This window comes from Tupaia chinensis, unplaced genomic scaffold (assembly GCF_000334495.1).
Source record: "Tupaia chinensis unplaced genomic scaffold, TupChi_1.0 Scaffold000318_1, whole genome shotgun sequence".
Lineage (NCBI taxonomy): Eukaryota > Metazoa > Chordata > Mammalia > Scandentia > Tupaiidae > Tupaia > Tupaia belangeri.
In genome coordinates, this window is record NW_006159811.1 from 502,376 (window position 1) to 527,782 (window position 25,407).

General features: G+C 43.5%; 1 protein-coding gene across 2 annotated transcripts in view; it reads left to right on the forward strand.

Moving 5' to 3' along the window:
* Window positions 1-25,407, forward strand: part of HPSE (heparanase) — a 34,891-nt gene that overhangs the window by 2,225 nt on the left and 7,259 nt on the right. For both annotated transcript variants that reach the window (XM_027773027.1, XM_006151396.3), the window contains exons 2-9: window positions 8,175-8,320; window positions 12,914-13,039; window positions 17,892-18,065; window positions 19,598-19,766; window positions 20,516-20,563; window positions 21,062-21,155; window positions 21,592-21,698; window positions 23,240-23,354. In XM_027773027.1, the coding sequence (XP_027628828.1) occupies window positions 8,175-8,320; window positions 12,914-13,039; window positions 17,892-18,065; window positions 19,598-19,766; window positions 20,516-20,563; window positions 21,062-21,155; window positions 21,592-21,698; window positions 23,240-23,354 (979 nt within the window). The remainder of the gene's footprint in view (window positions 1-8,174; window positions 8,321-12,913; window positions 13,040-17,891; window positions 18,066-19,597; window positions 19,767-20,515; window positions 20,564-21,061; window positions 21,156-21,591; window positions 21,699-23,239; window positions 23,355-25,407) is intronic.

A 25,407-nucleotide genomic window follows, 5' to 3' on the forward strand; every position in this document is an offset into this window, starting at 1 on the left:
CTTCTTAATAGCTCATGGTCATGCAATCCTTTTCCCTCCATTTCTCCACCCTGTCAGAATCCTGGGCACACACACACACACACACACGTACCTGGCTGCTGAGGGCAGGGTTCTAAACTCAGTCAGCCATGTGGGATCTGGCACTTAACCACTGTACTGCAGGTTGGCCCTTCTGTGTTTCTTCTGACCATTAGTTTACCCCTGGCTTTTCCTCCATGGTGTAGAGAATTTCCTGGTTGGGAGGAGTCCTCCTTTTTGCCCTTGCCCTTAAGGGTAGACAGCAGCTAGCTGGGCATGGGAAGATTACTTTGGAGAAACTGCATCACAGGGCCCCAGAGCTGAGGACCCCAGGCCTGACTTGGGGTGAGAGTAGGGGAAGATGGAGAAGAGAGGGTAGGAAGTGCCTGGTTGAAAATGGGGAGGACATGAATGTCCAGGTACTGAAATGTGTGGACCTAGGTGCCCTTTTACTGCTGCAGCGAGGATGTCTCCTACCCCTCCCCAAGGAAGGGCAGGTGAGGATTCGTCGCTGGAGAGAAATCCAAAAAGAAAAAACCCACAGAGTGACTTTTGGGGTCGAGGCCGGACCACCCTGCAGTCAAGCAAACCCCAGTTGGCTAGCATCCTCCCACCCCAATGCACACAGAGCTCCCAGTGCACGTTACCTTTACTTTACTTAAAATCATCTGATCTCCAGGCCAGTAGATGGCATAGCAGTTATGCTGCTGGACTCCCATATGGCTGATCGTGGTTTGAACCCCAGACCCAGTGGCTTGAAATTCATGCTGGGCACATGTGCCCGAGATCCTGGGAGGAAAATGGAGAAGAGATTGTGGCACGGCCATCTCACCTGGGGGGTAATTTCTCAGGTTCCCTCTCAGTGTGTCTCTCCCAGCATGTGCATATGCACTAAAGCGAAAACCTCTCAAAAAAAACAAACAAACAAACAAACAAAAAACTGACTTTTCATAACACCCTTTCTTTCCCCCAGCTCTCTACTTTTTATTATTAAAGACTGAGGACAATGAGGAACCAAGAGAGCAGAGCAATAGAAAACCCTGGGGTTTGTTTTATATATTTTGCTTTTTTACAACACACAGTTTGTTCTCATCCAGACGGGCTACTCTCCAACTCTAGCTCCTAACCATTCCAGGTCCCTTCCCTTGAAAGACTCCATCTTTCATGCCTGCTTTCTAGAAGCATCCACAAGCACATCCACACTGTTCTCAGCTGGAACCTCGAAAGATGTGGGAGCGCCCTCTCAGCACCTAAGATCTAACTGCTAAGGGTCCATCTCCCCAGGATGGCTAGCACAGTTCCCCAGGGGTCCGGCCAGCTCAGAACAGTGCTAAGGTTAGTACCCGCCCATGCTAGAGGAGGGTGAGATGGGTGTTGTTCCACCTCAGATCCTCAGGAGTGAAGACTGTGGGCGAGCACAGCAAGCACAGAGCAAAGGAAAACTGAGGTGATCAGGAGGGAGAGGGCATCACGAGCTGACACCGACTGAGCCCTCTCCTGTCAGGCCTGTTCCAAGCATCTTTTAGGTATTCATTCATTTAGTCCTTGCTATAGCACAATGAGGCGAGCACCATGACTATCCTCATTTTATTTATTTACTTTTTTTTCCTTTTGCCAATGACCGTATGCGCTCACCCAAGAGTGAGACAGAGAGAAAGCCCTCCCCCACGCCCCCCCACGCCAATAGTCATGCTGCCATCTTCTCTCCTCCATTTCTCCATCTTGTCAGGATTTGGGGCTCGCATGCACACACACCTGTCACATTTTTCAAGCCTTTAGGGCTGGGATTCGAACCTCAGATAGTGATGGAGGATCCAGCTTTTCATGCACAGCACTTACTTGTTGTACTACCAGGCCAGCCCATTATCTGTTGTTTTTGTTTTGTTTTGTTTTTAAATAAAGAAGTCGGGCTCAGGGAGATTAAATAACTTGGCCTTGGTCAACCTGATAGAAAATGAAGGAACAGAGTTTGAAATCAGACTCCGATCATGGAGACAACAGTACACACAAAAAGCAAAGCAGTTTATATTTTTTAAAAGGGATCAGAGTAGGATATAATTTTTTTAAAAAATGAAAGAAAGAAACTGTCTGGAAATGAATTGAGAGATTGGTAGAATGAAAAGAAGCATTCACAGGAGAGTAGGCGCGTCAGGGCTGGCCTCCTAAATGCTTCAAAGGCGCCTCCATGTGTTTAATCAGACAGGATGGTCTGGCGGCCCACAGTGGCCAACAGGTTTTTTCCTCATAGGTAACCAGAGAACACAGAGTACACAAAATGTAAATGCCAGTGATGGGATGGTCTAGAATGAAAAAGGAACTCCTTTTTAATCTGCCCTCTTCCCAAAGAGAATTAATCAACAAGCCAATTAAAAACTTCCTCAGCCTGATTATACGCAATCCCAAAGAGGTCCTGGCCCTAGACCAATATTACCCAATAGAAATATAATGTAGGCTTCAGAGTCAGCCACGCAGCCTGTGGTTATGGGAACCAGATCCCACATGGACAAACATGCTAAGCACATGTGCACACATACCCAAAATCCCAATGGGATGGAGAAATGGAGAAGGGATTGTAGCATGACCACTCCTCATTAAGGGGTGCTTTCTCTCTCTCTCTCTCTGTGGGAGTGTATGTACACCTCTGACAATTAAAAAAGAAGAAATATAATATTGACATCTGTAATTTTAAATTTTCTAATAGCCATATTAAAAAGGTACAAAGTAACAGGTGAAATTAACTTTACTAACATTATTTAGTTCAACACAGCCAAAATATTAGGTCATCAGGAAAATCATGACATATTTTTCTATGCAAAAATGCATCATGACTTTCCTGATAAACCAATATTATAATTCCAACATGTAATAAATATAAAAAAATAGTAATAAGGCATTTGAATATTCCTTTCCCCAAACTATGTTTCCAAAATCTTGCAACATTTCTCCATTTAAACTAACCACATTTCAAGTGCTCAGTAACCACACATGGTTGGTGAGCAGGAAAGCTGTCTCAGTTACAACGTGCAAGCAGAGTTCACGAACGCAAGGTAGAGAAAGCTCAGTGCTGTGTCATGGTAGAGGTTCCAAGTACTGCGGGGCAAAATGGTATTGAACACAATGGCAGTAATAATGCAGTTCTGTTGGCTTTTCACAGCAATTTGCTTAATTTTCTTGGGCAAAGTCCATCGCTTTTTACCAGTTCGATAAACATCTATTAATAATACCTTTCAATCATTTGAGTTCTGCGTCTTCATTGACAAAGCTGCTTGTCACATTTGGAAAAGCACGTATTATCAAGGTCAAACAAACGACCTAATAGCTGAGGTTGGAAGAGTCACAAGCGCTCCACGTACCCTCTGCTGCCAGAAACATCCACAGCCAAAGACACAAAGAACTGAGAACAATCACAAGTCTCGTCATTTCTGAGCCCTGAAAAGTGCTGTTTCCTGAGTGAGCTTGTGTTGTCCCCTTCTCTCCCAAGCCTTCCCACTGTGCTCACTGGTATGCTGCGTGGTCACCCTGCTCTGTGCTTCTCCCACATTACTCCCTCCATCTCTGCGCCCTCGCAGAAGGTGGTTCTTCTTTGAAGACACGTTTCCCCATAGCCCTGTTAAGTAGAGACTGCAGTCTCGCTTACTCCAATTTGTTTCCTGCTCCAATTTGTTTCCTGGTCCCCCATGCAGCTTCTAGAAGATGCACTCTGGTTTGGACTGCAGACTGTTACAGCTCCAATCCCTTCCCACTTGTCACCTTGGGCAAATTATGTATTTCCTTTTATTCAGGTTTTTTGTCTGTAAAATGAGGATAATAATGACACCCACCTCCTTGGGTTGTCATGAGATTTAATGAAATGATTCGTGCTGAGTACCTTGAACGCTCCGTTTGGACCACCTGGTGCATGTTAGAGAGGATTGTCATGGCTCCATGTGAAGTTCATTTCCACACAAGGTGCTCATGTAGTGCTCTGTGTCACTGCACTCTGCTCCCCCTTACCCACTTCTACTGACCAAAGACCACTGATCTCAGTCTCCCTGCCACCTCCAAGTCTGTCACCTGGGTGACTTCGAGAGTCCACTTGGATGGTCTCTCAGTTTCTTCATCCCTACAATTTTTGATAATCTCCACTCAGTGTCATCATGGAACCAGCTTGCACACTAGTGAAATGTGTGTATTCTCAACTCACATTCACGGACATCACATTGTATCTTGAGATGAGCCATGATGGGAATAGTTACACTACGAAAATTGGCAAACACTAAGAACAAGGCTTTTCAGCTCACATGCTGCTTCTCTTTATTATTTTTTTCTTAGTTCATTTCTTTCATGAAAGAGAGGAAGAGAGAGAGACACACACACTTCCAAGGGGATCTTTATGCACCAGTTTATACCCAGTCTCAGATGGCTGGACACACACGTGTGCTCTCCCCATGCACAGGGAGACCTCAGGATGCAAACTCTGGACCTTTCCACAGGAGTCTAGTTGAGTTACCACTGCACCACCACCTGGACCCTGCTTTACTCTGATTCAACCACCTAAAGCCATGACCATCCCTTGACTCTGTCACTAATAACCTTTCAATATCTGAAATTTCAAATTCAAACCTCCCATTCTTGGACCACCACTCCGGCCCACTCAGCTCTTCTACTCCACGGTAAAAGTGAGTTCCCACCACAGCTACTTTTCAAAGTACCTCCACTGAGCAACGTGTTCCTCCTTCTACTTGTTTATTATCTGATTTAGGCTTCTTTTATCATCTTTTAATTTTATTTTAATTTTTCTTTTAAAATTTTGCCAGCAGGCATGTACCCTCTCCAGAGAGAGAGAGGGAAAGAGAGCAATTGGCCTCCATGGGGGCTGGAAAAACCCTCCATGGGGGATGGTCACCATAAATCTTTCTCCTCCATCTCTCCTTCCTGTCAGGATTTTGGCCATGCACACATACATACTCTGTGTGTTTCTCAAGCTGTTGGGCCTGGGACTTGAACCATGCATCGGCCATGTAGGTTCTAGCTGGCCCGATTTCTCACCTCTGGCTGGCCCTGGGCTTCTTGAATAATGCTATGAACAACTTGTGTGTAATATCCCCAAGCCTCTGCCCCATTGTTTTTCCTGCTAACACCCCAAGCCTGGCCTACGTCCTGCTGTATTTTTCTTTCTTTGGACTCTCCAGAGTGGCCCCCAAACCTGGAAAGGGAAAAATATAAATATAACTTAGTCATGAATTCTAATGCATGTTAATAACCACCTTTGCTGTCATGTCAGAAATAAGCAACTTATTTTTGCACAAAAGATCAAATCACACCTGCAGACATTTTTCCCCTAATGGACTTCTCTGGAGATGGAATCGCTCCAGCTGTTACAATGCGCTCTTTCGTAATTTCCATGTCAGCACGGTGGTGGTTTTATTTTATTTTTTTTATCCTTCTTTTTCCTGTTTATGATTGAAATATTAAACCTTGGGTCAATTTTGTTTTTATGGCATGTTTTGCAGCTGTATTAAATCCGGTTCTTGTCAAAGGGTCAATACTGTATTCTCAAAACAAGAAAATATCCCATTGTCAAGGAGACAGACAGAAAGGCCTTTGATACCAAAACTTTGCCCCGTGTGATCTCCTTTCCCTGGCAGCCGCCATAGCACTGGCTTTTCATCTTGTTCAGAAAACTTTGGCCTCCCCTTGCCTTTTCATGAGGATGGGTTTGCTATTCATTCACTTACTGTCTTTATTAAGCACCAGCTGTGTACCGGGCCCTTATCTAGGTGCTGAGGAGAGTCCGATAAAGCAGATAGACGAAGTCCCTGCTCTCCCGGAGCTTCCATCAGGGCAGGGAACCAGGACAGAGTAAACCCAGATAAGTAAGGAAGCCAATTTCAGAGAGTGGGGAGTGCTGGAAGTAATGGCAAAGCAATGTGATCGGGAGTGACCCAAGGTGGTATAGTCCCTACCTCTGGGGACCGGGTGTCTGATCCAGGCCTGTACAGATGCCCAGCCGGTGATGCCTCAGCTCCTCTGCAGGGGCTAGAAAAGAACACCATCTCCATGGCGAAGTAACAAAAGAACACGTCAAAGCAGCCACAGTGATCCATCTTGCTTGCAAGTCCAGCTACACCAATCCAGATGCATTTTCTCTGCCATTGAACACAATCAAAATGCCGAGGACTGGAATCAGAGCCTGGCAAGGAGTGGAACAGAGCCAGCCAGGAGTGACTCTCTCTGAGGAAGTTCCTCATGTTGGTTTTAGGACCATATGTTGGGACCCATGGGTTAGGGGTGACTTGTTGACTGACTTGTGTGCTCAGGACCCATTAGTTTTTATCTCCAGCCAGAAATGTCTCCTGAGTTCCAGGCACATGTGAAAAAAGGCCTGATGGAAATATGTTTCCGGTGTTCCACTGGTGTCTTCAATTCTCCAAAAGTAAACCATTGCCCTCTTTGTCTCCACATCAATCTGTCGTTTATTTTTCATTTCAACAAATGATATTCTTTCTGCCAAGATGCTTTTCAGGAGTAAGCCATGATGCCCAGGAGTTCTGCCTTGATGTTCGAGCAGTGGGGATCCTCTTCAGCTGCATATAAGTGCAATCCTTGACTCCTCCTCAGTATCCAATTCAGTGCCAAATCTATTAGCTCTTTTTTCTTTCTGAAAATTTGCTACAGTGTGCATGTGCTCACTGGAGACAGAGAGAGAGACACACACACAGACACACAGAGAGTGAGAGAGAAAGCAACTGCCCAGGGGACACGGCCACGCCACCATCATGTCTCCATTTCTGCTGTTGGAATTTTGGTCACACGTATACCTGCTCTCAGTGTGTTTTTCATGCCACTGAGTCCAGATTTCAAACCACAGTCGGCCATGTAGGATCCAGCTGCCTTAAGCACAGCACTGGCTGGCTCCCAAATCTATTCTTTCTCCCTCTAAATATTTCTTGAATTTACCTACCTCCATCCATCCCCACTGCTGTCACCTTACCTCAGTCCGTTACTTTCTGTCTCCATTGAAGGAATACAGATAATGGTCATGACCACAGTCTTTTTTTTTTTTTTTTAAGTGACCACAGCCTCGATCCTTCTATTTAGTTATTTACACTACAGCCTGAGATTCCTTTTTAACACAGAAGTCTGATGAGGTCACTGCAACTGCTTTCAGCCCTTCCATGGCTCCCCACTGTCCTCATGTCGGGTGGCTTACAGGCCCTCTGTGACATGGCCCCATTTACTGCTGCAGCCTGTTCTCTCCCAGCTTCTGGGCCCCATCTCTAAGCACCGGGCATCCTTCAGCTCTCAGTGGTACTTACTCTCGCCCACCTCCACCTTGGGTCTTTGCACAGACTTTCTCTTTCACCTGGGACACTCTCTTTAATCCCACCATCTTTTTCCAGGATGAGGGTTCATCCTTTTGTATGTCTAACCGCAAAGTCATTTCCTTTAGAAAATCCTCTAACCATCCTCTACCTCCAGCCCAGGGTCTAGGTTCAGAGCCCTTCAGTGCGTCTCTAAGAGTTGTCAATTCATCTGTAAATCTGGTACTGACATCTAAATTGCACAAGAACAGTGGCTGTGTCTGTCTTGCTCACTATCCAGCAATTCCATAATGCCTGCTAGGGAGGGGACTGTACTGAGTATGTATTAAATAAACTACTGGATGATGAGATCTATCTTAAGTGACTCTTGATATTTTCACCTATTGAAAAACAAAACCCACCTTGTATAATTTGAAATAGCATGTACTTATTAAAGAAAACTTATAAAATTAAAAGGAAATAATAATAAAGACATTACCCTCCATCTCACCACATGATCATGGCCACTGATATATGCTGGCATATTTCATATATATACATATAATTTTCCTTGTTAAAATGATGCTGTTTACCATCTATTTACTATCCTTACTGCAGTAAAATACAACAACCATAAACCTTACCATTGTAGCCATCTGAAAACATAGTACAGTGGCATTCAGTATAGTCATAGGGTTTGCAAACAGCCCCAACTATCTTGGAATTTTTTCATCTTCCCAAACTCTGGGCCCATTACTCAATGCTGCTGTACCCCTCTCTTCCTACAATTCATTTTTATCTACAGTTGTATCAAACCGGAGTTGTTTGACTTCACTGGGAGAGTATAATTTTTCTTGCTTGTCTTCCTCACAGTTCTCCAAAGCTTCGCACTTTGGCCAAAGGTTTGTCTCCCGCATACCTGAGATTTGGCGGCACCAAGTCAGACTTCCTCATTTTTGATCCCAAGAAGAAACCATCCTTCGAAGAGAACTCTTACTGGCAAACTCAAGCCAACCAGGGTGAGACTTTTTAGAGATTTAAAGATTCTTTCGCATGAACTTGGATCAGCGATGAGAATACTTAGAGAAGGGTGTTATTGTTCATACCTAATGTAAGAGATTGAGGGGCAACTGGTACGACACCCACATAGGAGGAGGAAATGGGCAGGTTTCCACATCATGATGTCTGCATGAAGGTGAGACCACACAAGAAAGGGGAGAGGTGCTGGGTGTAACCAAGTTCACTGTGTTGTAAACAGAACAATGTGACTAAAGGTCAGAGCTGCTTAGAGGGAGCATGGCGGGTGAAGGGTACGCATATCAAACAGGAGAGAGTATTTCCAGCTAAAACACAGGAATCAATTTAAGTGTGTTTATTCTGGAAATAGAATATGGGTGAAAGGTATTCATGAGGGAACATGAAAATGCGTCGTGCTTCTTGGGACTAGCAGTTGGTGTAATGGCTATGTCGCTTGCCTCCCATATAGTTGACTGTGGTTAGAGTCCTGGATCCGGGGCTTAAACTCACACTGGGCACGTGTGCATACATGCCCAAGATCCCAAGAGGAGAATGGAGGAGAAAGGATGCAGTGTGGCCATCCCCCCTGGGGGCTGATTTCTCACTTTCTGTCTCTATCTTTCTGGCGAGCATGCACATGCACCCTATAGCTAAAACCTCTCCACCTCCACCTCCCCCCCAAAAAAAGAAAAGAAAATACATTGTACTTCTGAGAACAGATTTTGAAACTTGATTTCCTGAGCAGTGTTCCTCAAGTTTGCTGGCTATTAGCGATAATCATATAGAGAGAGTTTGACTATTTGCATTTCCAGTTTCCAGCTCTACAGTCTAATTTTTTTTTTTTTTTAGAATTATTTAGTTTTGGGACCAGCAGATGATGTGATGGTTACATCACTGGACTCCCACATAGTCGACCGTGGTTCAAGTCCTGGACCCAGTGGTTTAAAACTCATGCCGGGTGCATGTGCATGCATGCCCCAAATCCCAAGAGGAGAATGGAGGAGAAGGGATTGCAGTGTGCATGCCCCCTGGGGGAACGGGGGGTGGTGATTTCTTGCTTTCTGTCTTTTTGTCTTTCTCTGTCTCTCTGGCAAGAGAGACACGCTCCCTATAGCAAAAACTCTAAAAAAATTAAAAAATGAATGATTTAATTTTATTTATTATTATTATCTTTTTAAATCTGCTATAGGGCACCAGCACTCACCAGAGAAAGAGAAAACAAGCTGAATCTAGGTCCAGGACTCAAATAGCAGTTGGCCATGTGGGAGTCCAGTACCTTAACCACCATGCCACCTGCCGGCCTCTCCTGCAGTCCAATTTAAAAAAGTTTGTTGGAAGGACCAGCAGGTGGCAAGGTAGTTAAAGTGTTAGACTCCCACATGGTTTGAGTCCTGGACCTGGCAGCTTGGAAATCATCCAGGCACATGTGCATGTGTGCCCCACGTCCCAGGAGGAGAATAGAGAAGGGATTGCAGCATGGCCATCCTCCTTAGGGAGTAATTTCTCACTTTCCTCTCACTGCCTCTCTGTCTCTTCAGTGAGCTAAGGCAAAAACCTTTAAAAAACAAAATTGCCAGGTGATTCTGATACTGGAAGTCTGTGGCCTTCACCAGAGAAACCTGCCCTAGGTAGCCACAAAGATGTGTCCTGTATCTTTCAGAAGTGCCATCAGACACCTAATGGAAGTTAAATCATTACTTTAATCATTACTAAAAATATTATATATGTCGCTGAATTATAATGTGCATACCGCATATGCATTAATAAGTAATGCTTAATTCTTTCTTTCTTCCTTTTTTTAAGAGAAATTTTTGCTATAGGGTGGGTGTGCTCACCTGAGAGACAGACAGAAAGCAAGAAATCACACCACAATCCCTTCTCCTCCATTTTCCTCTTGGGATTTTGGGCATGCACGCACACACATCTGGCGTGAGTTTTAAGCCATTGGATCCAGAGCTCGAACCACAGTCAACTACATGGGAGTCTAGCAACATAACAGCTACACCATCTGCTGATCCCAATACTTAATTATTTCATTTATTACATGGTTTCCACCTGTTTATGTTCTTCTGTTAGGAATTATTTAGAACAGTTAACGAGTTACTGGGACAAACTTGACAGAATATTAATTAGAAAAATAGAAAAAAGACAGTAGAGTGTCTTTGAATAATTATCTGGACTAGTTTATGTTTGAAGTTGGTGCTTTCTCACCAGTCATGTGTGTTCAGAAGGTCTCACAATTTAGAGAGGAAACTATCCTTTACTCCTCAATTTCCTTTTTTTTTTTTTTAACCATGAATCAAATTTCCCCAAAGGGGGAATTTTATTGATTACTTTATTCCCTCACAAATAGACCAACTGTAATCAAATGAGGTGAACATTCACCTCAAGATTTGGTCGTCTTCATAATAGAAAAGATGAGGCTTAAACCTGGATCATTTGACCTTTTCTCTTATCTCCTCCCAGTTCAAAATGTTCACATCTCTAATAGCCAGCATACTCTTAGCTCTGCAGTTGGGCTCAGCACCGTCAGGCCTCAGCACAATCTTCTTTGTAGTTTTTACCTTTTTCTGGAAAATAGGCTTAGTCTGTCCACCCTAGCCACTCTGCTTCCTGTCATAACACCGCCTCCCCTGAGCAGGCAGAGGACCCTTTCCCTTTTTGTACTGTGTCACTTTGTGAGGTTGGTGCTTGCCACACTTCTTCCAGAAGGTCCGGCGGGTTTTAGGGATGTTCATCGTGCTTGCAGGCCTGCTATCTGCACAGAAAGAGAGAGGCTACTCCTCAATTTTCTCACTCTGGGGTTGGGGGTGGGTGGGAGCTTGGGATTGTCCACGTTCCTCTGAAACATCCTTTGTGATTATAAAGGTAGCTGGGCCATGGGCCACCAGAAGTCACCATGTGCAGTGTCCCAGAAAGGAAGTCACTGACCAGACAGCCAGCTCTGGCAGTCAGCTCCTGGTGACCTGCTGCCTTGTGATAAAGAAACAGTCTGCCTGGGAACCAGCAGTTAGCGTAATGGCTATGTCACTGGACTCCCACGTAGTCGACCGCGGTTCGTGTCCCGGACCCGGTGGCTTAAAACTCATGCCGGGCGCGTATGCATGCGTGCCCAAGATCCCGAGAGGAGAATGGAGGAGAAGGGATTGCGGTGTGACCACCCCCCTGGGGGGTGATTTCTCGCTTTCTGTCTCTATGTCTCTCTGTGTCTGTCTGGCGAGCGCACGCGCCCTACAGTGAAAATCTCTCCAAAAAAAAAGAAACAGTCTGCCTGCCAGGACTAAGGGGGGCTTTTTGGTTTTTGTTTTTTAAGAGAATTTTATTACAGGGAGAGTGCACTCACTGGAGAGACTTGCTGGAGAGACAGAGAGACAGAAAGTGAGAAAACACTCTCCCTCCTCCATTCTTCTCTCGGGGTTTTGGACATGCACGCACATGCAGCTAGTGTGTTTCAAGTAGCCGGTTCTGAGACTCAAACTGTGGTCGATCATGTGGAAGTCCAGGATCTTAACCACTACAACATCTGCTGGCCCTGATAAAGGGAAATTTTTCTAAGTACGTGTATAGTTCCAGAAGCTCAGATGGTACCAAAGTTAAAGAATCAACAATTCCTATTCTACCTTCCATTACAGCAAGAGAAAACCACCACAAAGCAGATATAGTCCATGGGAAACAAACTATTTTCTTTTTTTAGTTTGGAAGAGGGTGCTTGTTTTCACCAGAGAGACAGAGAGAGAAAGTGAGAAAGCATTCCCCATGGGAAATGGTCAAACTGCAAGCCCTCCTCCTCCATGTCTCTCTTTTCATGATTTTGGACATACATATACAGGTACCCAGAGTGTTTCTCAAGCCACCAGGTCTGGGACTTGAGCCACATACTGTGGCCATGTGGGATCCAGCTGCCACTTAACCACCACACCATGGGCTGTTCCACCATTATTTTGAAGGCACTCCTTAAGAGAACTGAATTATGTTTTCTTCATTTCAGTTCTCTGGTGATTTCAAGCTTCTGTGTAGCCTTCTGAATTGTTAAATCCAGAAAGTTCTGATCAATATGTGTGTCCTATGCTTCTCAAGAAATGTGCCTCTTGTACTTAAAGGTATTTTTTTGTACTTATAGGTTAGCCAGAAAATCTGATTTGTGTAACAGAACATATCTTTCTTAATCTCAGACCAAGGAATCAGGCACCTAATTATCCTGTGTTACTCACAGAAATAGCAGCTAACTATATGTAGGATGTATAGAATTTCAACCTTTCACTGTGAAAATAGGTTCTCTAAATCAGCAGTTGGCGGTCTTTCCCAACACCAGGGGCCAGCCTCATGGGAGACAATCCCTCCACAGACCAGAGGGTTTGGGGTGGTCTCGGGATGACCCAGGTGCACCACATCTGCCATGCACCCCGTTTCTACCTACCACATTGCAACATACAATGAAACACTCACACAGCCCTAGGGTTCATGCTTCCATGAGAACCCAATGTCACCACTGATCTGACAGAAGCTAGAGCCCAGAAGACAATGCAAGTGATGGGCACTGGTCTGTGGCCTTTGGGTTATGGACCCCTGTTCTAAATTGTCTCTTCCACTTGCAGACATTTGCCGAAGTGGGTCCTTCCCTCCTGACGTGGAGAAGAGGCTACAGTCAGAGTGGCCATTCCAGGAGCAATCACTCCTCAGAGCACAGTATCAGAAGAAGTTCAAGAACAGCACCTACTCAAGTAAGAACTGAAGGGCGCTCTGTCGGTGCTGTGTGTTGGACTTGGCCTTGAATCTAAAAAGTCCTAAGCAGTTACATAAAGTTGAACAAAATCCAAATGTTATCAAGAATTTGTGGAAAATCCTGAACCCCAATTTTTTTTTCCTTTCTTCCTCTATCTTTGTCTACTGGCCACAGGGTGAAATATAGAAATCAATGATTCACAAACTAATAATGATTGTCACTGCTCTAAAGAACTAGGGAATCATGGACTACATGAGTGTATTCTTTATGTAAATGTAAAATATAGGGGCCAGCTGGTGGCATAGTGACTAAGGTGCTGGATCCCACATGGCCAACTATGCAGTTTGAGTACTGGACCCGAAGGCTTGAAATACATGCCAGCCTTATGTATATGTGTGCCCCAAATTCCTAGAAGAGAATGGAGGAGAAGGGATGGCAAGTCATCCTCCCTGGAGAGGTGATTTCTCACTTCCCCTCTCTCTCTCTGTCTCTCTCTGGTGAGTGTACTCTACAGCAAATTAAAATAAATAAATAAATAAATAAATAAATAAATAAATAAAATAAAATAAAAAGTAAAATATAGGAGTACGAAGGGTCAAATGTGAAAAATCCTTCCCATCTTCTTCACATTCTGTCTCCCTTTCCAGAAGAAACCCCTCATGTGAGTTGCTACATATCAGTAGATGGGGGAACCTGAGTCATCAGGGATGACCTAACAGTTTTGGCCACCAAACAGCCACCTCTGTCTCTGTCTCTGTGGTTTTGCAAACACATAACTAGCTCAACTAACCAGGAACTCATTTCCATTCACTGAACCAGTTTTCCAGTTTTCAAAATAGGGTGATATTGTCACATACAGCTCTAAGGCAAATGAAATAAGCAATCTTTATTTAACTATGAAATGTATTTTTATCTGGAAGTTGGTGTTTTGCCCCAGATCTCAGCTAAAGAAATAACTTGCTCAGATACTCTGTAACTTCTTCGGACTTATAAAAAGTAAATTATCTTGAAGTTACTTTATTTGGTTTAGTCAACACTTTTTTAAGAGTTTATTTATTTCTTCCATGATTAAGAGAAACAAGGGCAGGAGTGGGGAGCAGATAATACCCCCAACAAGTTCCTGACACCACAATCTACTCTCACCCTTTAGTCAGCCCTGGATCATGGGCCCTTGCATGTGCCCAGCATGTTCATGGAGGTCTCTGGACTTGAACCTGGAACTTCCCATGTGAGACTGCCTTGCATTATGTCACCAACTAGCCCCAGTCATTATTTTTTAATTACATCATTTACAAGCAATTATCTTTGTAAGATATTGTTTTAAACTACTTGGATTTCAGTGCACCAGATGGATTTTTAGTTTTTATATATTTTGTATTTATAGGATAGAGAAAAAATGTGATAAATAAAAAAATCATAAAACAGCTTACATGTTCATAGCCAATGTAATCCTCTAAACTATTTCTGTACTTTTAAGGGGGGCAGGAAATAGGGGCCAATAGGTGGTATGATGGTTAGAGCATTAGATTCCCACATGGCTGATTGTGATTCAAGTCCCAGACCTGGAGGCTTGCTTTTTCACTTTTCCTTTCTCTCTCTCTCCCTCTCTCTCTCTTTCTGGTCAAATTAAAAAATAAATAATAATGACAAATAAAATTAATAAAAAATTTAAAACATTTTAAAATAGGGGGCAGGAAACAATTCTAACATTTAAATAAGCCTCTTTTAATGGATTTGGCATAAGGCAGGACCATCTTAGATTCCATGAAAGGAATCACAGAAAGCACCAGAGACTCATGGTAGTAAAGTCTCATTTGTAATCAGTTATGATATTGGCCTGCTAGGGGAAAACCTCATGCTATTAGGGAATCAATGGATTCCTTTTTTCGTTTTTTTCTTTTGGCCATATTAACATTTTATCAGTTTATCTTCAATTTCTAAAACCAAAAGTTTACTGCCAGACATGATCTTTTTGTTACCAAGGTGGTAGGTTTCCACCATCTTTGCCTGCTTTAGAACTTGGGCCATCAGTTGCTCAATCAGAGATAAGGCCTTCCTTTGTTAACTGTTTAACAAGGTTAGTATAACCCCACTCCGTCGGCGATGCTAAAATGCATAGTAAGTACAAGTACTTGCATATGGAAACCCCTGGTTTCTCACTCAACATTTTCAATTTACTCTGCATGTCCTGGAAACATAGACAGAAATCTCCTGTGGTTACTCTGGGCAGTTCCTCTTAGTCACAGATACCTCAGAAGCCAATAGGTGTTCCCACACGTCGTTCTGAGTCCATGGCTGAGGCTGGCGAAGACTGAGTGATATGGGAGGGTAGTCCAGAAAGCAAGAGCTGGCAAAGTCTGTAATTGCTTCGTCAGTGGCCTGCACCCTTAATACGGGTGTCCTAGAAGTTATGGGTACATTTTCTTCCATGGGTCCCCCTGGAAGGTGTGCTCACTTATGTAGATGACAAAACATCTGTCATGAGGATATATACTCTGTAAACCTGTCTGGGCAGAAAAAGGAAGTCACAGTGCAGATGTCATTCTGGGTGTGACTGCAGAAAGGAGGACTCCTTTATTAAAATAATCATATTTAACGAGCTGATCACCTTCCTCCTTCTCCATCACTCTTCCTCATCATTTCTCTCTTCCACTCCTAAAACCCAATCCCATGCTGGCTGCTGGACACCCTTATATAAACATGTAAGGTATAGTGCAAGGGAAATAGTGCCATTAAAAAAAAATTAATGTGTTCATGATAGAGCACACACGTGTGTGTGTGTGTGTGTGTTCATGATAGAGCACACACATGTGTGTGCCTGTGGGCATGTGAGAGAAAGAGAGAGAAAGGCACTCTCCACAGGAGATAGTCTCTCTACAATCCCCTTCCTCCAGCTCTCCAACCAACCTGCAAGGATCCCGTGTGTGTGCCCAGCGTGTTTTCAAGCCCACCAGGCCAGGGACCTGAACTGCAGTCAGTGTGTGGCTGTGAGCTCTGCCGTCCAGTACACTACTGGCTACACTACAGAGGCTGGGCCAGTACTATCTTTAGTTAATGCATCATTTAGATTATTTCCATCCCAGGGGTCTTTTCCTCTCTCAGGCAGCAGGAGATAAGTTTGGAAAATGACTGAGAAGAGGGTATTAGTCCTGAGTTTTCTTATTGTTCTTTCTATTTTGAAGAACCTTCTAGACTAGGTGGATGAGTGATTATCTGGGTTGTGTGTGTGTGTGTGTTTTAAGTAGTCTTGAACTCAGGCATATACAGCCCTTATTCTAGGAGGTGTTACTGTTTGTTATGCTGTAGAGGATGTACCTGCCTTTCAAGCTACATTAATCCAAGCTCATTTGGAAGAATGAATAATGGGGGAAGGATAAAGTATAAGTTGAATAAATACTCTACCATTCAAACAGTCCAGGTTTTAAAAATGCTATAATCTTCGTAAAGGGGTGAGGCCATAACTGTGTTATATCTGTAAGGGTTTTGGTGGTTTTCATGTGAGTCAATTCCACCTCAGTTTTGTGGGGTAGCCATCCGTGAGGGTGCTTGGTGGGGACTACAGATTGGAGGGCGAGCTCTGTTAGGATAAAGCTGTGCCCCCTCACCTTCCCATCCAAGTCCTCAGTGGGAGAGCTGGGCCTGGAGCTCAATGCAACTTCGCAATGTATAAGCCGACAGCATGGTTGTGACTAAGGCAGTTGAGTCACTCTTTAAAACAGGCTCTGGTGATGATAGTGCCACCAAATAGCTCTGTGAGACTGGGCAGAGCATTTAACTTTTTTGGATTTCAGTTTCCTCGTAGAACAAGGGGGGGTGGAGACTTGGAGTAGGCTCATTGATCTAAAAGGCTCCATGTTGTCCTCATCTGTGGCTCCAAGGTTCAGGGAAATGCTGGGCCACAAGACTCCAGAGAAATTTCCAGAGCCTAATGTCTGTCACTCCCTGATGGGAGACAGCAGTTAGTGAGAGTGGGTGACACAGCATATATCAAAACCCCTAGGAGCTGTAGTGTAGTGATTACATTACTGGATTCTCACATGGGCGACCATGGTTCAAGTCCCAGACCTGGCAGCTTGAAATTTGTATCAAGCACCTGTGCATGTGTACCCAAAATCCTTAGAGAAGAAGGGATTGAAGCATGGCCATCCCTCCTGGAGGGTGATTTCTTGCTTTCTATTTCTCTGTCTCTCCAGTGAGTACACATGCCCTATAGCAAAAATCTCTCTCAAAAAAAAAAAAAAATCTAATGGCCACGCGGTGGTCTGTCTGGCGAGCGCACGCGCCCTACAGTAAATCACTCCACAAAAAAAAAAAAAAAAAAAAATCTAGTGGCCAGCAGGTGGCGTGGAAGTTAAGGTGTTGACTTGGCCGACTGCGTGGTTTGAGTCCTGGACCCAGTGGCCTGAAAATCACACTTGTCACATGTGTATACATGCCCAAAATCCTGGGTGGAGACTTAAGAAGAAGGGATTACAGTGTGGCCATCCCTCCTGGTGTGTGCTTTCTCATTACTCTCTCTCTGTCTCTTTCTCTCTCCAGCAAGTACATATGCCCTATAGCAAATTACATTACACACACGTACACATACACACAAAGGTCTAGCCTATGCATATTGAGCACTGAGTCAAGTCACCTGTGGTCACTTGAACAAACCCTGAGTGCCAGACCAGAGTTGCTGGTACCTTCCACAGGACTCCATTCAATAGCTGAAGCAAATGAAGTTGAATTCATTCATTAGAACTGGAATTCCTTTGATTCTATCACAGAAATAGCCATTTGTTATGAAATACAAATCTGGAGGCCTTCACTACGTGCCAGTGCAACCGTTAAGTTGTAACGTGTTTCTCTAGGGAGCTCAGTGGATATGCTGTACACTTTTGCACATTGCTCAGGACTGGACTTGATCTTCGGTCTAAACGCCTTACTAAGGACCCGCGATTCGCAGTGGGACAGTTCGAATGCTCGGTTGCTCCTGGACTACTGTTCTTCCAAGAATTATAGCATTTCTTGGGAATTAGGCAATGGTAAGTACCCTGGGAATATTATTAACAAGTAGGTTTAGCATTATTTGGTCCTATTGATGACATTCATTTTAATAACAGCAAATAGAATTCTGTCTGGGCACATTCTTGCCAGTTCAACAAGGTAACTTTTAGAAATGTGTATGGCCGAAGCCTCCTTTATACATCCCAGGACCATGGCTGACCCCAGTTGATGTCATGTGTGAGGCGAGAACAACTAGTTGAAGCCAGCCACCTTCCTGCTCCCAGGCTCCCATGTGATTGTCAGAATCACATAAAACTCTGATGTTCAGCAGTCTGGGCTCGGCAAAACGGAAACAAGCAGTTCGCTTTTACTCTTTTCTTCTTTTCTGTATCTCAACTTGTCAGGTAATCTCAGCAGCTTTATTCCAACCCTCCTTACATACTCAGGCTCTCTAAAAGTTGCCAGAATAGAAGAATCCTATAGAGGTTAAGCCCTGATCATCGATCATCTCTTTCTTTCCTTTTTTTTTTTTTTTTTTTGCAAAGAATTTTCAAATTTAACTGAAGTGCTAATGACTAGCTACATCCATTTGAAACATATTTATAGTGCTTTATTTTCACATCAGCCAATGCAATTAAAGAAAAAATAAGAAGCGAAATGTACTGGGCCAGCAGGTGGCATGGAGGTTAAGGTGGGTGGATCTCACATGACCAACTGAGCAGTTCAAGTCCCAGACCTGGGGCCTTGAAAATCACACTGGGCACATGTGCATGCATGCCCAAAATCCTGAGAGGAGAATGGAGGAGAACGGATTGCGGTGTGGCCATCTCCTCAGGAAGTTATTTCTCACTCCCATACTCCTGTCCCTCTCTGGTGAGCATGTGAACCCTATAGCAAAAATTAAAAAAAAAAAAAAAAAGACAAATGAAATATATTACTATGATGAGCATGAACTAGAAAATACAGGCACTGTTTGGAGCATTAAAATGTGCTCCTCTGGGATCAGCAGTTGCCATAATGGCTGTGTTGTTGGACTCCCATGTAGTCAACCACGGTTTGAGTCCCAGACCCAGTGGCTTAAACTCAGGCTGGGAATGTGTGCATGCATGCCCAAGATCCCGAGAGGAGAATGGAGGAGAAGGGACTGTGGCGTGGCCATCCCCCCCGGGATGGTGATTTCTCGCTTTCTGTCTCTCCCTGTCTTTTGGGTGAGCACATGCGCCCTATAGCAAAAACCTCTCAAAAAAAATTAAATGTGATCCCCTTATTTCAAAAGGTAAATTAGGTTATTCAATACTATATATAGACTGTTTTCCAAATATCCATTGGTTTAATATCCCCATTAACTTAAAATTGTTTAATACCCCCCATACCTCAGTTATATAGTTTACATTTTGGTTTTTCTACAACATCTTCTGTAATTATAATTAGAAGTTTTATGTTTATTGACTTTGTATTCTAAACTTTTGAAATTTGGAAAATGTTTTGTTGCAATTGTATGTTTTGTATGTTTGCTTTTAAATAATAAATGTCTGGGTAAGTGATTATTTTCAGAATTTCTATCTTTCAGAACCAAACAGTTTCCGGATAAAGTCTGGTATTTTCATCGATGGATTGCAGTTAGGAAGAGATTTTGTTCGGTTGCGTAAGCTTCTAGGAAAGACCACTTTCGAAAATGCAAAACTCTATGGTCCTGATATTGGTCAGCCTCGAGGAAAGACTGTTGATTTGCTGAGGAGGTAGGATATTGAGTGAGAAGAACCACTTTTCTTAAAAGTAAATGTTCCTTGGGCCAACAGGCGGCATGGCATGGTGGTTAAGGTGCCGGATCCCACATGGTCAACTCCTCTGTCCACGCTTCTGACCGGCAGCTTGAAAATCACACCAGGCACATGTGCATGTGTGCCCAAAAATCCTGAGAAGAGAATGGCAAAGAGGGGATTGTGATGTGGCCATCCCCCCAAGGATGATTTCTTACTTACCCTCTTTCTCTGTCTGTTTCTCTCTAGCACACACACATGTCCTGTGCCAAAAACTAAAAACTAATGAAATAAAATAAATATTCCTCTCTAGTAGAAAATCCTCAACAGTCCGCATGTTATTAAACAATTTGCTTCCTGACTAAATGGTTTCCTGAAAGGGGAAACATCGGCTCAGAAAATACTAAAGATTCTGGAGCAAGTGGCATTTATGACCTAATTTGTTATCAGAATTAGAAAGTTTATGTTTTCATGATCCTAAGGCAGTAACCAGCCCATTTCTAGGGGATAAAATTCTTTTTCTTTATATAGAAACAAAGGTTTATTCAACCCATGGCTTGGAGGGCCAGGGTCTAAGGCCCAACTTCTGGCAAAGCTACCACTTGGGCAGGATCTTGAGCAGAGCGGCTGTCTATAAGTTTCTCAGGAATAAAATTCTTATGCCTATATTGTGCACATAGATCGTGCATATGAGGATGGAGTGATGACATCATACAATTCTTTTTCAGTTTCCTGAAGGCTGGAGGAGCAGTGATTGATGCAGTTACATGGCATCAGTAAGTATGTCCTCTGTTTTTTAAGGTAGGAAAGTGACCAGCTTTATTTATACATATTGAATAGCTTTCATGAAATTACTTCTATTTCATTGTTTACTGACTCTATTGTTTAAATAAGAAACAAATAGTGTCTCAAGCTGTACTGTACTATAATCTTAATATTAACTAAGTAAAGTTTCAGTTATTTGAAATAATGTGGTTTCAGTAAAGATCGAGGTACACTGCTCATTAGCCCATGGGATCTACAAGTCACTAAAGCCAACCCAGGAGTGCCTGCCCTGGTGACTGTGTCTCTCAGCACTGAGTCATTGGTCCTAGTTACTTGGATAGAATGGACTCTTATTCACACACCCCTTCCATCTTGGTCTCTCCCTGGTAGAACTTTTGCCTTTTTTTGGAGGGGGGAGGGAGGGTGGTAGAAGAGAGAGGAAAGAACAAGGTCTATGGTTTACTTAAAAGCAGAAAGTGAAGTTTGTTATTTTCTTCTGAATAATTTAGCTACTATGTGAATGGACGAATTGCTACCAAAGAAGATTTCCTAAACCCTGATGTATTAGACACATTTATTTTAAGCGCGCAAAAAATGTTTCAGGTAATCCTTTTTTTTTTCTTTTTGTTTTCATTTCATGTAAAACCAGAGTCCTTATGCCCTAGCCTAGCTAGTCCTAAATTGTATAGGTATACCCATGTCCATATGTTCTAATGTTAAAGAGGAGACACTGGTTTACTCCGTTTGGGTTCCCCCTTCCTATTGAATCTTATCCATGCACGCTGAGGAGAAATGAGAAGTAATTCCAATAGCTTTTTGACAGAGCTACAACAGACCATGGGAATGAGTTATATACATTCCTTTCTCGGCACAGTACCTCAGTAAAAGAAAATTGCCCAACCCCTTGGTGACTCTGGACATACTTCATATCTCTGTGAGATGGACGGGCTTGGGAATACGAGGCGTTGAATGTTGCTCATCGTCAACTGCATTGCTGGTCAGCTTGTTGGCAAAACCATGAGACCTTCCTATTCCACAGGTTGTGGGGGAGACCAGACCCGGCAAGAAGGTGTGGTTAGGAGAGACAAGCTCTGCGTATGGGGGAGGAGCACCATTGCTGTCCGACACCTTTGCTGCTGGCTTTATGTGAGTGAGACAGCCCTGGTCTTGAGGGTCAGATCACAGCATTCGCTCGCCTCTATTTAGCTGAGAGAGTTCTTTAGCCAAAAAAAGCAGATCCAAGATGGTTTCAATGACTGAGCCCCCCAAAATCTGTGTTTTTGCAAGAAAATTATTTACTAAAATGTGTTAGCTATCTTTGACAGATGTCCGAGATGAATTATGGTAAGCATGAATTATTTCAGGAATTTGGCTCCTAAATTGGCCCATAAATACGCCAGAGTCCTTCCTCTGATGAAGTTCATAATAAAAGAATGTATATAGGGACCAGCAGGTGGCGTAGTGGTTAAGGTGCTAGACTCCCACATGGTCGACTACAGTTCAAGTTCCAGACCTAGCAGCTTGAATGGAGAAGAAGGGTTTGTGGTGTGGCCATTCCCCGGGGGGTGATTTCTCACTTTCTCTCTTTGTCTCCAGTGAGCACACATGCTCTATAACAAAAATCTCTCTTAAAATAAAAGGGGAGGGGGACTAGCAGGTGGCATGATGGTTGGGGTCAATGGACTCCCACATGACCAACCATGGTTCAAGTCACAGACCTGAAGCTTGCTTTCTCACTTTTCCTCTCCTCTCTCTCTCTCTCTCTCTGCTCCGTCCCTCTCTGGTCAAATTAAAATTAATGAATAAATAAAGTTAAATAAAAAGTAATTCTTTTAAGGAAAGGACTATATGTGGAGCTGAGTGACAGATGCCATGATATTTGTAGATTTCTTAGACCTTTAAAGCCCAAAATATGCAGTCACACCAATGAATTTAAAGGTGTCTAAATCGCCTCCTTATGCAACACCACAAACTTGATTGCTTTAAACTACTGGCTTCCAATAACTGTTAATTCTCTTAATCTACAGTTGTATGTTCTCACGTTAAGATTTTCTTTCTTTCCTCTCAAATCCTCATTCTTTTGCTTTTCCTCTCCTATCCTCATTCTTATAATCCAAGAATAAAGCACAAATTCTTTGTGATCACAGGGGCAGCAGGCATAAAGAATGCATTGGCTTTCCCATTAATTAAAAATTAGGAATATGGGAAGGCAGGGGGAAGAGGTAGAGGATAAGAAATGGGGAAGATGTCCCTAACATGAATAGCTTAGGTGTGACTCTACCGATGGCATAATTGTTATCACTAACTGCATCCTTTTTTTCAGGGCCCCACACTATGTGGGTGGTGGCTGGGGCCTTCCACAGGAGGAGGGATGGTCCGTAGGGGTGGGAATTTGTCTATCTGCTTTGTCACAGTTGTCTTACCTGACAGGGACCCCTCTGGTGTAGCATTAATAGCGGTCCTCCTGGGTCTGTTATCCCTCTGCAGTGTGGGAAGATATGCAGGGCGGGACTCACCTGCTGCTTCCTAGCCTCCATTCCACCAGAATGACTTACTTACAGTTGATGCCACTTTTCTGGCTTCCTGTTAATTCCTCCCACATAGACGACTACAGCAGAATAAGGTGTAATTAGAACTGAGTGATTGTTTCCCGAGTCTGAAGAAAGCAGGGTCTTGCTCTGTTCCAGGTGGCTGGATAAACTGGGGCTCTCGGCACGGATGGGCATTGACGTGGTGATGAGGCAAGTGCTCTTCGGAGCTGGGAACTACCACTTGGTGGACAGAAACTTCGAGCCTCTCCCTGTGAGTGATCGTATTTTCTCATTTCTGTGAGTAGAATAAAGAATACTCAGGGCCCCTGGCATTAGCCTCCAACAAATAATCCAGTCTCCTCAATAAGTCGCAGAGCATTTGGAATGATAACTTGGAAGGAAAGCTGGAGATTGAGCACTTTAGCATTTTTAAGATCTCAAGACAAGGCCAATAGGTGACATACTGGTTAAGGCGCTGGACTCCTATGCTGTCGCCTGCAGTTCAAGTCCCAGACCCAGTGGCTTGAAACTCATGCTGTGCATGGCCAAAATCCCAAAAGGAGAATGCAGGGGGAAAAAAAAAAACTCAAGAAAGGAAATCAAGAGCCATAATAACTTTTTAAATATGGAGCATTTGGGGGCTCAAGGCCAACAGGTGACATACTGGTTAAGGCGCTGGACTCCTATGCTGTCGCCTGCAGTTCAAGTCCCAGACCCAGTGGCTTGAAACTCATGCTGTGCATGGCCAAAATCCCAAAAGGAGAATGCAGGGGGAAAAAAAAAAACTCAAGAAAGGAAATCAAGAGCCATAATAACTTTTTAAATATGGAGCATTTGGGGGCATGGTGTAGGTTTTTTGTTGTTTTTGTTTTTGTTTTCTAAAGAGAGACAACTTAAAATTTTATGACTCATTTTAAAAGGTATCAAACTTGGGACCAGCAGATGGCATGGCAGTGATGTCACTGAACTCCCACATGGCCAACTGTGGTTTGAGTCCTGGGCCTGGTGGTTTGAAAATCATGCTGGGCATTTTAATATTCCAGGAGGAGAATGGAGGAGAAGGGATTGCTGTGTGGCCATCCCGCTTGGCTGGGGTGGGGGTGGGGGTGATTTCTTGCTTTCTGTCTCTCTGTCTCTCTGGTGAGCTCACATGCCATATAGCAAAAAAAAAAAAAAAAAACCTCAAAAAACATACTTCAGGTGTGCATGGGTGCACATGCCCAAAATGCTGAGTAGGTAAGAAATGGAGAAGAGATTATAGTGTGACCATGCCCCATTGAGGAGTATTATATTAGGCCAGCAGGTGGTATGGTAGTTGAGGCACTGGATACCACGTAGCCGAATGTGCAGTTCAAGTCCTAGACCTGGCAGCATGATAATCATGCCAGTTGTGTGTGCATGTGTGTCTAAAATCTTGAGAGGAGAATGGACGAGGTTGCAGAGTTCCCTCCCACCCCTGGTGGGTGCTTCCTCACTCTCTCGCACTCTCTCTTGGTACCTCTCCAGTAAATGCACATGCCCCATAGCAAATTAGAGAAAAAAAGTTTCAGAAATTAAATCAAAGTTAAAATTGCTAAAAGTATCCAAAGTTTCAAAACTTTTTTGTCATGAAATCATAATTTATTTAACTTTAAAATGAGCCACTACTGAGACAGCCAGGTGACGTGGTGGTGAAGGTAGTTGGATCCCACATAACTGTGTGTTTGAGTCCCAGACCTGGAAGCTTGAAAATCACGCTGACTATGTGTACATGTGTGTCCAAAATCTTGAGAGAAGAATGGAAAGGAAGGAGTTGGGGAGTGGTCATTCCCCCTGGAGAGTGATTTCTCACTTGCCACCTCCCCTCCCCATCTCTCTGGCAAGTGCACATACCCTATAGCAAATTTTAAAGAAGAAAGAAGAGGAGCCAGCAGATAGCATAATGGTGACATCACTGGATTCCCACATAGTGGACTGTGGTTCAAGTCCCAGATCCCGCAGCTTAGAACTCACACCAGGCACATGTACATGTGTGCTCAGAATCTCAAGAGGAGAATAGAGGAGAAGAGATTGTGGCGAGGCCATTTCCCCACGGGGGATGATGATTTCTCACTTTCTCTATCTCTCTGTCTGACGAGCACAGGCACCATAAAGCAAAAAATCTCTCTAAAAAAAGAAAGAAAAAAAAGCTAGTACCATGTGTTTGTTAAAAACCTTACCAAAGAATTGAACTATTTTGTGAATAATCTTCAAGATATTTATGAATTTCTACCCTATGTCAAACTGCATCTGGCTAAATCTGGAAATGTCTTCTTTTTAGGAAAAAAAAAAAAACCTGGGGGGGG